Source organism: Aythya marila (assembly GCF_965140915.1).
Source record: "Aythya marila genome assembly, chromosome: 15".
NCBI lineage: Eukaryota > Metazoa > Chordata > Aves > Anseriformes > Anatidae > Aythya > Aythya marila.
The window spans coordinates 2,173,848-2,188,530 of NC_139056.1; the positions used below are offsets into that span (position 1 = coordinate 2,173,848).

The following is a 14,683-nucleotide window of genomic DNA, read 5'->3' on the forward strand; positions in this document are numbered from 1 at the left end:
GGAGACATGGTATAAAAAGAGCCAGTAGATTATAGGTGCTCTTCTGAGTGTGAGAGCAGATGTTCATAAAGACATCCTCATCAGACTACTTTTTTTTGTTTACAACTGCCCCAGTCTAATCCTGGTCACAATTGTAATGGTATGAGTAGGTTAGGCTTGTTTCCCTTCCCACTTACCCTTCTGTAAATAAGAATACATCTGTGCAGTTACTTAGATGATAAAATCTAAAGGTGCTGTAGGCAAAAGCATGCTCAGGGCCTCCCTCCTTAAATAGGCACTATGCGTATGCACCTGCCAAGTTTGGATTGGAGTACGCAGTAGAAATTGGTTTTAATGAGATTTCCCTTCCTGAATTTTCAAATAAGCTAAAATTAATTGTGACTTTATGTCATCATTCAGTGAAAGAGATGGATAGCGAAAAGCATTGTTGGTTTTACCTGCAGGGCCACCATTCTAAGGGTTGAAGGGCAAAAGTTTCATTTTCAAGAATTTTCAGGAATTGCTTCTTTGTATTGGATGAATGCTTTGAAGTGTGGCATATTGCTAGTCTCTTGGAAGAGGGAAAAAAAAAAGCAGCACTGTATTTCTGTGAAAGTCCCTGACAGGCCTTTATCTGAGTTTGTAGGAACAACCAGTGGGAAGTGGGACTTGTTCCTTCATTTCAAGCTTTGCACTGTTCAAGCATGTGCTGCGTTTACCTGTTGGGCACAAGCATTTAAAGATGTGTTTTTGTGTCACCGCACAGCTGTGTGTGGACGAACACCACTATTTGTGTTTGTTGGTGCACTGATGTTTTGGGGAAGATACAGGTATCATTTCCTATTTTCATCCATGAATGTGCTTGGGTGTTTTATGTATGGTAGGCTCTGAAGGTGCATATTTGCGTAAGACCATACGTACCCAAAGTGTGTTTGTCTGTCACTTGAGAGAAGTTTGTGCGAGAACTTTTGGGGTATTTACTGCCACCTGAGAGGGTAAAGAGTGTATTGCACACCTTCACATAGCGCGATTTAGGGCGCATGCATACACTGCCTCTTTACACTGTCTCTTGTAGGGCTGCATGTTTGCATGACCTTTGTTCTCTAATAGTTGTTTTTCTTTCTTTCTTTTTTTTCTTTTTGTCTTGCTTTTTGTGTGATTGCTGCTGTGTTTTGGCTGTTATGTTTGTCACTGCAGTCATCGCCAGTCATGGAGGAAAAGGTAAATTCTATTGTTGCACCTTAATTTTGTTAATCGTGGTTTTGGAGGTTGCAGTTGAGTGGCAGTGGCGTGGTGCTGGAAATGTACTGTTCTGGCCTGTTTGCCCTCTTTGTTTACTGACATTTGCATTAGACTTGCTCATGTGTGCCACTTCCCTTAACTGATGCAAAGGGAGGGCAACAAGCTGCCACATCAAGAAGAAGCTTGTACCAAAACAGGATCAGCCTTGTGCGATTGGATATTTACACTTCACTTCCCAGAACTTATTTTCTCCCTTATTTTATTGAAAGAGTACAAAATACGCATATGTTCTAAGCAGGGCAGAAAATGTATGTCATTAGTAACTCTCAGAAAGCACATCTGACTCTGGGCTAGGCAGTGAGTTCTGTGCCCCCTTAGCCTACAAAGAGGGCAGTTCTTATTTTTAAATGTTGACAAACTTTGTTTTGTTAAGTTTTATAAGCTGTAGGATGTTACTGAAGGAGCATTCTCACCCAGGTTTTGGCTACTGCAAACCTCTGTAGAGGTGTTTGCTGTTTATCTTGTAACATGAAGTGGAACTAACCAAGTGTTGAGTCCCCCTGTACCAGAAAGGCTTAGGTGTGTAAAGGTACAAAGGGCTGTAGTGAGCACTCAGAATTTATGCCAACCTTGAGGATACTCTAAACTTCTTTGAAGACTGGCAAAGTCAGCCCCAGTACTGCAAAGCTTAAGTTAGCAGTTTTTGCTCTTCTCTGGGAGATGCAGAAGAGGCTGGAAAGTGTTTCCAACAAAATTCAGAAAGGAAATTTGGAATGCAGTTCTCCTAACAGTCTACATTAAAACTGATGCAACCTTCCTGAAGATCCTACAACTTCTGCTGCTGCTGGGACTTCATACCTCTGTTCTTTGTTTAGCATGGTGCTACATTTCCTAGCATTTTAAATGTGTTTTCATAAGAATGTAGAAACAAGCTGTGGGCTCGCAAAAGAAATCTAATAAAGCTTACCTGAAGAGGAAGTATAATTCAGTATCTGTGTCAGCATGTTTGGGATGGCTGGTATTTCTTATATGGCAGTGTTGCCACATTAGGACATACCACTCTAATCACAAAAGCGTTTATAGCATATTGTTAGATAGTCTAACTGTACCACTTGTTTTGTAGAAATAAATTATTTTAAATAATGTTTTAGAGCGTTAGGGACTTTTCTCCAATTACATACAGCTGTGAAGAATGAATCCCTTAGGACCACCCTTCTAACTTGAAGAAAGAAGGAAGATAAAAAACTAATAGTTAAAGCAGCTCAGAAAATGGCCTGAAATATATTTTTTTCTAACTGACAAAGGGTAGAATCTTTGGGACCCTTCAGAAGTTATGTCTTTAACTGTCAAAGTAGGAATTTTGTCTTTGTGGCATAAAGCTCTAATTTTTAATTTTGAGTTGTTTAACAATCTCTTGTGTATAATTGATGATACTTTTCATGGGTACAGTGCCAGCGTGAATATTTCATTTAAGGGTGTCCTGGTTTCAGTTAGCACAGAATTAATTTTCTTCCTAGTAGCTGGTGGAATGCTATGTTTTGGCTTAGAATGAGAAGAGTGCTGATAACACCCCGATGCTTTAATTGTTGCAGAGCAGTGCTTATACTAAGCCAAGGACATCTCAGCCTTTGCTCTGTCCTGCCAACGGGCAGGCTGGGGGGTGCAGTAAGAGCTGGGAGGGGACAGACCCAGGACAGGTGACCCAAACTAGCCAAAGGGGTATTCCATACCATCTGACGTCATGCTAAACAATATATAGGGGTGGCTAGCCGGGGGGAGGGGGCCGGACTGCTCGGGGTTAAGCTGGGCATCGGTCAGCGGGTGGTGAGCAATTGCATTGTGCATCACTTGTTTGTACATACTATTATTACTTTCGTATTATCACCATTGTATCATCATTATTATTATTGTTATTATTATTTTTATTTTTTTTTCCTGTCTTATTAAACTGTCTTTATCTCAACTCACAGGCTTCACTTTCCATTTCTCTCCCCCGTCCCAGAGAGGGAGGGGGGAGGGTGAGCGAACGGCTGCGTGGTGTTTAGCTGCCGGTCGGGTTAAACCACGACAAAGGGGAAAAATTTCCCTAGCATGTTATTTATAAATTTAAAACAGCTGTTTGAAACTGTTCGGAGTTTCAGTGTCAGAGGTAGGATAAGGAGAGATAAATGCAGGAAGCCATTCAGAGGTAAATGGGATTTGTCACAAATCTTGCATCCTGACTTATTAGGAGCAGGTGTAAATGGCAGGATGGAGGTGATAAATCAGTATTTGGGCAAACTGCAATAGTGTGTTCTCTATAAGCAAAAGTGAATACAGTCAGATAATGTCTGTGATCTGTGTTCCTTTAAAATTCACATACATTTCTGCTTTTGTAAGAGGGTTTATCTATGAAACTTCCGTATATGAACCTTTAGGATTTTCAGGAGAAAATGTTAATGGAGATTCTTAGGAAAAGTGCATTCCAAATATCCTTTCTGGACCACACTGAAAACACCTTTCTTCCTTCTCTTCCCTCCCAAGATGGGCCACGGCAAGCAGTTACTCCTCAGCAGAAGCTGCAGTGGCACAAGGGAGCAGCATGCTCTGTTGCTGAGAATGGAAAGGCTGGGCTATTTGGTTTCTCCACACGTTTCTATTCTGTTAGACATTTCACTTTCTTTCTTCATAAGTGCGCTGGCTTGTGCCCCAGCCTGTGTCAGTGTGTGTGAGTAAGCCCTGGGGTGGCCTTAGGTGCTGCTGCAGTCCTTTTGTCCACAGTCACAGATCACAATCACAGAGCAGGCTGGGTTGGAAGGGAGCTGTGGAAGTCATCCAGTCCCACCCTGTGATGAAGTGGTTGTGGCTTAGCTGAGTCTTAGCAAAAATTATTTCTGTGTCTAGGAACACCACTGCACAGCGTTGGCTTGGAGCCTGATGGGGAAGGGGAGCACATCTCTGTCTTTTGAGGAGATGCTCACTAGTACCCTGTTTCTGGAGTGTCAGTGCTGATTAGACACCTTCCTTCTTTGATTTCCAAGCCTTAACATTGGCAGTTGGGCAGTTTGAGCTGACTACTTTATGCACAGCCAAACATTTTTTGCATAGCAATTTAAACCAGTGCTGAGTATCGTTAAAGAAAGGTACATAAAGGTCTATTGTTAGAAATGCTGGTGTACAGAATGGCAGATTTCATCACTCTCTGCACCAGAAAGCAGAAACCTGCAGTGAAGTGTGAATAGTCCTATCCAGGAGTAGGTGACAAACCATCACTTAAACTCTTTTTGGGTTAATGCCACACAGGATCAGCTCAGTTCATCTCAAAGGCCACTAGTCCAGCTAGCAGAGGCTGCTGGGGCGATGCACTAAGCGGAGCTGTGGTCTGTCCCCACGGTCTTGCACCTCTGGCATGAAAGTGGATGCTGGTTTCAGCATGCTGTTTCAGCCTTTTCCACTTCTACTGATTGCTCTACGTTTTTTCCCACTAGAACTTGGTCTCAAAACGTGTACCAGCTTGTATATTCAGAATCAGATCCAAGCTAGCTAATCACCTACATTTGCAATAAAGGAGGGGGCTGAAGAGAATGCAGTTACAGACATCTGGCCATATGAATTCATTTATAACTTCCTTTAAATTCTGAATTTTCAGTGAGCTATAATTGGATATGGAGAGGGGATCAGAGAGTCCAAGTATTACTTGTCTTGCTTAATATTTGAAGTGATCCAAAACCCACTGATTTCTGCTGTTGGTGCAAATCAGATTTGGGGTGGAATATACAAAGTGACACGTAGATGTCTCACTTAAGCCTCTTTCCTGTTTCAGTGATGACATCTCTAGAATCTTTGGGATCTTCTTTTTTTTTTCTTTTTTTTTGTGGGAGTTGTCTACTGAAGCTCACAGCACCTCCATTTCTCAGAGGATACACTGGCTTAAATCAGCTCAGTTCTCTGCATTTTACATTTCCCCACAATATTTTATACTGATAGTGAAGTTGTTTTTGCCTGTTTTGGTCATTTGAATGCCTCTGCCTTCTTAGACTCTCCCCAGGAAGATTCATGGCTCTACCAATAGACACCCTGGGTCTGAACAGACAACCCTTTGGAGGTGTGGGGTTGGGAATCCACACAGCTGCTAAGTGAGGAGTGTGACTCAGTTTCTAATGATAATTATTTCACATAGGCTGGTGTGTTGTTTCTTTTGTGTAAGACCCTTGTAAGCAGCTAACAGATTGGCTTTCCCTCTCTCTCTGTTTCTCTGTTTAGCAGGAAGGAACGTCCTAACTCTCTGAATGTCTTCCCCCTCGCGGATGGCATGGTACGTGGGCAGATAGGGGCCAAGATCGTCCCAACACTGGACCACTGGCACCTGAGTGACCTCGGCCAGCTGCAGTCCAACTCCAGCTACAAGGTTTTATAGACCATCACGGAGCAAGGGTTTCCCACTCTTCCACTGTCAATAGCATCCCATGTTTTCATTAAGGTGGAGATAAATCCGTGTCCATAACCCTTTGCAGCCTCTTCCTGCTGTGCATTTACTCCAGTGGTAGCTGTACTGTAGGTGGGAGGATATCCTTTCACAGATCTGGCATACAGTATGGGAGGGATTTAATATAGCTCCTCATGCTTCTTTTTTCTCCTTGCATCAGTGTTAATCTCCTTTACTTGGCTGGCCCGAAGCTGAAAGGAATGTGTGGGGAGGCAGTTAGTAATTTAGAGAAGATAAATCCTACACCTTTTTTGTCTTAGTTGGGAGAGGAAATGATGAAACCTGACCCTTCTCTCCCCCTCAATAAGACCAGTGCTTTTGTACGTCAGCTGGGGCCAGGGACTGGGTTGCACTTGCTCTTCATTGTTTGTTCTTCTTGACTTATCGCTGTTCTGGCCTTCCTGTGTTTGGTAAAAAGGGATACTAAAAGCTCTGTATGCCCAGGTCCTGCACTGTGCTTAAAGCTCTTCGGTTTCTCACACATCTAGTCCATTGCTCTAGACTTACACTGTTTACATCCAAGTGGCCTCCTTGATGCATAGCTCAAGAAATTCTGACAAATTCAATTACATAGAACACGAAGCAGCAACTTTAGCAACTTCATTTCTTTTTTTTTTTTTTTTTTTTTTTTTTTTTTGACACAGGCAATGGAAAGTAGCCAGGCCCAGCGCAGCACAGAGCTTAGCACTGTGTCAAGCCTCTGCCGTTGCAGAAGTTGGAAATCCAAAATCAAGATCTTTGGATAGGACTTGAAACCGAACCCTTGCTGTAGTGTTAAAGGCACAGAGTCTTGGGAAATGTAGCAACTTGCAGAATGCTTGCTAGGTCCTACAGTCGTTTCTGAAGACTCTACCTATAATTAATAGGTAGCATTGCCATGGAGCAATAGCATAATCAAGGATGAGGAAATTAAGATATGGTATGAATGCGTTACTGCAGACAGACTAGTGCTGTGCCAACACACCACTGCTGCAGGGCTGCATGCAGCAACCAAAATGTACAGAGACCATACTTCTAGTTCTGGAAGGAGTCTGTTCCTTGGGGTCTCCAGTCAGTGCTATGGTATGGACATGCTCTTGAGCTCTCTAGTGATGAGGCATGTGTGGCAGTCATAAGTTTTTATAGGAGAGTTGGTAGGAAGCTGGGGTTAGATCCACCTTCCAGACTTCTGAAGGCATAATTCTTTAAGCCATGCCCTTGCAGAGCTTCTGGAAGCTTTTTAGTGAGAGTTGAGTGGATCTCATTGATAACTCGGCATCTCCATTGCAGGAGAATACAACAGGAATGCAAATAAATTGTAAGCTTTGATTTCCAAGTTCAGATAATGGAGGGTTACTGCTTTGATCATTTCGTAATTTATTCTTGGTGGTGTCAGACAAAAAGTCAATTTCTGGTTACAGGAAACTGTACTACCTACTGTACTAGGAGAGGTACTACCTCTGGTTGCAGAGGTAGTACTATGCTATTGAAGTCAGATACTACATGTGTCTGATGGGTAGTGCTGGGATTTTTTTTGGTGCTTGTTAAAAAAAAATCAGCAGGTCTGAAGGAGGACAGCTGGTAGTTTGCAGATAGAGAGCTTGGGCTATGGAAGACTTGGATGGTTAATGTGTTATGGTGGATTTCCTAAGAGTATGGAACAAACCTGTGAATAATTAAAGGGAGTGATTAACTGACTTGCTAGATTTGCAATTTGGAATGCAGAACTTTTCTTGTGCAAGCTACTTACTCTGACTGAAGTGCTATTTCTCAACTATTCTGCATGACTGAAATCTCAGCAGTAGTGCTCGTATACTCTTTGCCTCTTCAGCTGCTCTTGATATTTTGTTGACATTGACTGCACACATGTAACTCACCTTCCCAATCTGTATATCCTGACTCTTCTGACTAGTTTTTCTATTTCATGGGGCCATACTGTACTTATGTTTTAAGTGTCCTTTTCTACTTTTTATTACTATTTTCTGTTTAAGCTGCTGTTTTTATTACTTTACTTTTAGATTCAGTTGTACATTTATTTTATATAATAATTTGGAGTTGAAAGTCCTTAACGTTTTTGTTTTTATGTACTATGCTTTCAGTGTTATAACCATACAATTGTGGCTACTCATGGTGACATATGACTGCTATGAATGTTGGGCCTTTGCAATGCATTTTGGAGGTCACTACTACACATTTGATGTTTAGGAGGTTGACAGGTATGGCTGTAGGTAAGTGGTGGTTGTGGAGAGTATTCTTTGTGTGAGCTATGGGTTATGGAGAATGCCTCCTAGGCTGCAGAGGAGACCTGTATGGTTAGTGGAATATTTAGCATTAATGGAGCAATCAGGACAATAGAAGGAGGATACCAGTGAAGTTTAATAGACCTTCTGGACTGTGAAGAGGAGTGTCTTTGTAGTGTTTACATTTGAGATGAATTTCTCCAGGGCAGGCTGGTAGGCTGATAAAGAACGTACTTTAGATAAATATAAAATTCAGATGTATAACCAAAAATAAATGAAAGGCCAGGGTAATTACTCACTTGGGTGTATTCCGGGTAAGGGAAAGATTATGTCAATAAACAAGAAGTTACAGGATAAATATCCAGTATAAATAGCACTGTATATAGCATAGACAATAATAGTGTAGGATTTCTGAACAACATCTAGTTCTGAAGATCAAGGAATGACATGTTGACCCATCTGGGTGTCTCTTTTACAGTGCTAAGATCCTCAAGGACTTTGGTTATGCTTACAGACTTACAGTGCATACAAGGAGATCTCTGAATCCATTCATCCAAAAGAAGTTTTGTTTGGGGGGAGGGGAGGGAAGAGGTTTTATGATTACAGTTTACAATTGGTACTCTTTGTCCCTTTGTACAGTAGAAAGCACAACAGGCAAATAGCAGTTGAAGTATTATAAGGCTTACTGGATCATATTTTTTTCTTAAAAAACAAGTTTCCTATTATTTTCTTTACATATTAGAAAAGTAGCTCACAAAACAAGAATATGAAGTACATGTGGGAAGTGTGGTTTCCACCTGTAGCAGCCTAAGTAAAGTGTCTCAGTCACAGTTTTGACGGTAAAATCAGCAAATGTGCAGGGAGACGATTTGAACATCCATGTGGGAATATGGGGGCTATTCAGACTGACAGTGCAGAAACTAAACAAAACGTGGATAGTATTCAATGGTAGCATATTTTTTAAGAAACCTTAATTTCTGATACAAGTGTGCAAATGCAATGTAAATCCTCTACAGTACAATGTATAGAAGGCTATTTTAAGATCAGCATACAGAGGCCAGTCTGTAAAGGAAGATGTTAATAAGATTCCAGATTTTTTAAAAAAAAAAAAAAAAAAAAGGCTGCAAAGGGTTAATTTATTTCAGACCTCTCTCATCCCATTTTGAATTTGATTTTTTTTTTTGTCATGTTGTGCAGTTACTATTAGAACAGTAGAACAAGACTTACAAATGAGTGAAGCATCACAGCTCCAAGGTTTGTGAGGCCTTGAAGCAGGTTCTGAGCAGAGCCAGAATCTTTCTCATAGTTGCACAGGAGGGAAGAGACAAGCCATACAGATTATAGCTGAGTCTGGGTGTGCAGATACTGAATGTCACTGCACTCAATTGCAGTTCATTATCGCATATAGCTTTCAAAATTACTTTTGTCATCTCCCTGCAGGCAGTAATTAGAGCAGGCTACCGTGAAGAATGGGGAGATCTCATTGGGTTCTGGGAATGATCACTGCATTGGTTAAGACGTTAATTGGCTGATTTTGAAGCAGTGCTGCTTTAATTGACAAACAAGAGGCACAGTAATAAAATCCTCACAGAGCCTTAAGTCTCCCGTGTTTTTCAAGAGGTGTTAAACAAGAAATGGGGCTGTAATGTTTGTAGAGTTGAGACCCATTTGTGTACATTTCACACTGGAAATCCATCTCTTGTGTTGATTCGTCAGCTTTTGATTTTTGAATTCCTGAATCCTGTCTTGTCATTTGTAACTGGGGAGCCCACATCTGTTCCTATCGTGTTGTCAAGCTGAAGGCATGCTTGGCTAGCTTCCGCATAATGTGGTGTGGGGACATAGGTCTTCCCCCACTAATAAAGTGAGACTATCCCAGCTTGGTATTCACTTTGGTTCTGCAGTCTGGCATCAAAAATATGTTGGCATTGTCTCAACACTAGAGATTCTCATCCTGGTTGTGTTAGTTCAGTTGCTTACTGTCATGACAGCTTCCAAATCATCTAAGAGGTCACTTCAGATCTTTCCAAAGCAAAGTCCATTTTGCCTTCCAGTCTTGGGAAACACCGACCTAGCTTACTGCAAGTGCCAAAGGCCTTCAGCTTCCACAATAGTCAGTGGCAGTTGCAGGTGCTTTTCAGTTATGATAAAGCTATCTTCCTTGAGGTGCATGATGAAGAGGTCACATACTGATAAGACTTGTGAAGACCTGTCTTAAATGGTAAAAGAAGAAGGATATCAGTCCTTTCACAGGTAGGATTTGCTTCCTGAGTTCAGCATGGGAACTCACTCCTTCATTTTGGTTGCAGTGCTATGTGTCACCAGAGAATGATGGACATTTAGTTGGCACAGTGAGCAAGACTCATTTTCCGTAATACTTTAAGGCAGCCATATTCCAGCAAATAGGAGATTAATTGAAATATCTACCTGTGCTTTTCCCTTTTTATTCTTTCCCTGTCCTGGAATTTCTATAGTGCCCCCAAGATGAAATGTCTGAATCTGGGCAGTCCTCGGCAGCTGCCACACCGAGCACCACAGGAACCAAGTCCAACACTCCTACGTCATCTGTGCCCTCTGCTGCTGTCACGCCCCTGAACGAGAGCATCCAGCCCATCAGTGAATACAATGGCACAACCAAGGGCAACAAGAGGACACGAGAAAAGCGGAACAGTCGGAACATGGAAGTCCAGGTTACACAGGAGATGAGGAATGTCAGCATAGGTATGGAAGCTGGAGCTTGCTTAATTTGTCGTTAAAGTAATTGCCTTCACAGTGCTTGTGTCTGTCTGTTACGCGAAGAGGCTGGGAGACTGAAGGGTAATCAGCTTCACAGGTACAGAATTTGAGACAAGCTTACTTAGAAGGATATGTAGAGAAACCACTAATTGGATGTGAGTTATTTTCTGAGTCGCAAGTTTTGAAAAGTCAGTAATAAAAATAGTTTCACAAATAATACACAGGATGACAATGGATTACTGAGCTCAGTTCCCTGCAGTTGCTTTAATTCATGTCATTGAACGCCTTTCAGGAACGGGTAAGTCCCATCTCAGTCTGAGCTTTTGGAACACTATTTCTGGACCTCATCAGTATAGTAGTTAAAAACTTGCATTTAGTTTTCTCTCTGGATTTATTCACAAGTATTTTACATCCAGTTGTTCATATGCCAAAATTATCAGTTGGGTTAACTAATTATTTTCCCTTCCATGTGTTTACCCTACAGCTTTCTGTATTTCAGAATAGCAATTATATCCCTATCTAGCCACTTTTCTAAGCTAAATAAGCTGCTTTCTTTTAGTCTGTTTCTCATACAAGAAATCTTTGGAAGTTTCAGTTGTTTTCTTTCCACTTCCTGGAGTGCTTCAGTAAACTGAATTAATTATTTCTTGTGAAGAAAGCCATCACCTAAGCCTTTAGCACCAGACTGTTTAAAGAAAGAAGATGATGTAATAACATGATAAAAGCCACTTTCAGTGCTGTTCAATATAGCTGTACCAATGTAGTGTCAGAGCACCTCCCAGCTTGTATTGTATTTAGATTTGCAGCAACCTTCAGAAATGAGTAGTGGTCTGGTTTTTGCAGGTCATGAGCTTAAATACAAAGGGACTGTAAAATGAACAAGAAAGTCTGTGCAGGAGCATATGAAAAAATGGGTTTTGATGCTAGCATCATAGAATCATTTAGTCTGGAAAAGACCTCCAGGATCATCTGGGCCAACCTTTAACCTAGTACTAACAAGTCCACCATTGAGCAATGTCACTACCTCTACATGTTTTCTGAAGATCTCCAGGAGTGGTCAATCAACTACATCCCTTGGTAGCCTCTTCCAATACTTCATAACCCTTTCAGTGAAGAATTTTTTCCTAATATTCAGCCTAAACCTCCCATAGTATTCTCCTGGAGAACCTCCTTGTTATTTCCGGTGCATCCTGGCCAATGCAAGTCATTATGAGCATTATTAAAAGAGAAATTGAGTATGGATGTCTTTGGTGGCTGAAACCAGGAATTGTACCTAACAAGAATAAGCTAGAACAAGAAATGCAAGAAAGGAGAAATTTGAGAGATGAGTTTTAATTTTCTTCAGATAAAAGTTTGTCCTACAGTATTTCTCAGAGTTCAGAGGGCAGTAGTTCAAGTTCACTATAAATAATTATCCTTAATTTTACAGCTGGTGCTTATATGGTCATTTACCATCAATAGTTTTTTTGGGTCCAAGTCAGGTCTCTTTTATATGCATGCAACTCTAAAGTGGATGTGTATACGAAAGTTTAAATTTTCTTGCTGAAATTATCATATTGTGGAATCTGCTCAAAGCAGATAGGTGTATGTTTCTTATGTGCTCTGCATATTCAGTCTTTCAACTATTTTTCACGTGTGATGCAGAAGTATGTCTCCATGCTGAGAAGAAACTTAGATACTTGAATTTTAATTAGGTATTTCATCTGTAATTAAAATGTCTGTCAGTGATGCAGATGTCTAAGAGCAGAACCTACAAAAAAGGGATTTGCAGAAAAGCTTCCCAGGTTATAAAATAAAGAGAAGGAATCGTCTGTTTCTGTGAGGTGGGGAACCATTCGTGTATGGATGCCTAGTTTGTCAACAAATACACATTGGACTTTGTTTTCAACATGACATTTGTTGCCAGCAAGTCCACAATGCCAGCCTAAAACAGTAAAATCAACACTCAGGTTGTCATGGGCTAGGTATATTTGGCTGCTGAGGAAGTTTGGAAAGGTTAAAGATTTCATGTCTAACAGTTAAGGGACTAATATAGTTTACATATGAGGTCTTCAATACTTCGGGAATTTTATGTGTAAACAGACACTGTATTTATATTGCTTTTTTTAGAATAGGTGCAAGCCTGAGTTTTTGAACATTTTGGTTTCTAATATGAGTAACTTGACAACAGGATTCTTTTTTTTAATTTCTTATTTTTTTAGTTTCTTATTTTCCCTATGTTCTTCAAATATTGTCTTTAAGCTATAGATTATACAGAAAACAGACGATTTCAAATGTTGCACAACACATTTTTGAAGTAAAAATTCACTGTAATGGATATTTAAACTAGTTGTAGACTTGAGAAGTCGTCTTGACAAATTATTTCTATTAAAATAAGCCAGTGCCAATTCATAACTAGAGTAATCTCTGTGAAGCTATATAAAAAATAATTTTTTATTTTTTAAAATTTAAAATGAATCATGAAGGCACCTTCCCAGCCCTGTTGCATTTCTGTCTCAAGGTGATCAGCCACTTTCTGTTCCTATTTTAACACTTTGTACATTGAACCATGAAGTTTTGAAGCCTTGGTATTCAAAGCTGAAAAAGTGCCTTCAAGGAGCACTGATACTGTAAACCATATGTATTGTGTTCCTTAGGTATGGGAAGCAGTGATGAGTGGTCCGATGTTCAGGACATCATAGATTCGACACCAGAACTGGATATGTGTCAAGATCCCCGCCTGGAACGCACTGGTAACAGGTACAGATTGTGACTTTTTGCTGTTTGCTCTTTAGCTTGGTTTTGTGATGAGTGAAGAATGGATGCCATGGTTCACAGAGTTCAAGATGGAGCTTTTTGAGAAAATCCATATATTCTGCCTAGTGCAAATGTGTGGGGTCTTGATTATTTTTGATTTGTCCATGAAAGGCTAATATGAGCTGGTAATCTGTGGAAGGATCTGTGCAATCTGTGCAAACTGAATGAGGTTTGTTTGAGACAGGTTAGTTTGCCTTGCAGGATCAAGGAGCACAGAGAAATGTAGCAACAAAACATTTAAACAGGCAAAGGGGACAGAGGCGTAAGTTTTCAATGCGAGGAAAAAGATGCATTCATCTAATGAGATCAGATCTGAATTCAGTTTTGAAATCCCAGGACTTTTTCTTTTTTTCTTTTTTTTTATGTATATAAAAAAAAAAAGTGTTGGAAGAGGAGCAGGTCTGATCTGTGAAGGAGGACAAGCAGAAGTGACCCCAGCAGGGCAGTGACTGTGGTGCAATCCTGCAAGATTGGAGCAGGGAGAGCAGAGCAGGGCCCTGGTAATGGGCTTCATAAGCAGTCCCCTACAAAGGAAGGGGATGAATTAGGTGCAGGGACACAGGAGCAGCAGGACACAGGACTGAAGACAAGTACACCTACAGCATAGGTTAGATAAGGACAGTAGGCACAGGCCTGAGCTTGAAGGGAGCCCTTGGACTAGTGGACAGAAGGTGGCTGTGTTCAGGTCTAAGGTGAGGCTGGTCAGAGTAATTTTGGACCATCAGTGCACTCAGGACCATGACAGAGTCCTCTGAATTAGTGAACTTCTACCAAACTCCTATGCTGATACCCTTCCTGTCTAGCACTCTTTTTGTGCTCAGTGGGAGGCTCCCTAAAGGCTGTTAATTTTGGCACCACATTTCTGTGAGATATCATTAACCTAGAATGAACAAAGTCTAGGTTCCTTGTTTCAATTTTATGAAGGTCTAGAGATTAATTTTATGGAGTTCATTAATTTTACCCTGGTCCAGTGGGTAATTTAGCAGGACACCAGCAAAAATAACCCCCCAACTCTTGCAGGTATGCAGAAAATAATACGCTGATAAAGTTAAGGCAAAATTATCTCACAGACCAAATCTGGACTGGATTGCACTTGTTGAGCACCATCTTCTAGTCCTCTAAAAGCGCGTGTGAGCAGCAATAACAGATGCCTTTCTCACCTGTGAAACACAATTAAGTTCCCCTTAGAATACGTAGGGTACATGGACAATTTTTAGGGTCAGCAGCAGGAGGAATCTAGGTAGCC

General features: G+C 40.9%; 1 protein-coding gene across 1 annotated transcript in view; it reads left to right on the plus strand.

The window, feature by feature from the left end:
• The window catches only part of MAPK8IP3 (mitogen-activated protein kinase 8 interacting protein 3), a 69,517-nt gene that overhangs the window by 19,290 nt on the left and 35,544 nt on the right, over positions 1-14,683 (plus strand). The window contains exons 5-7 of the mRNA XM_082772213.1: positions 5,464-5,515; positions 10,380-10,626; positions 13,278-13,380. Coding sequence (XP_082628339.1) covers positions 5,464-5,515; positions 10,380-10,626; positions 13,278-13,380 — 402 coding nt within the window. The remainder of the gene's footprint in view (positions 1-5,463; positions 5,516-10,379; positions 10,627-13,277; positions 13,381-14,683) is intronic.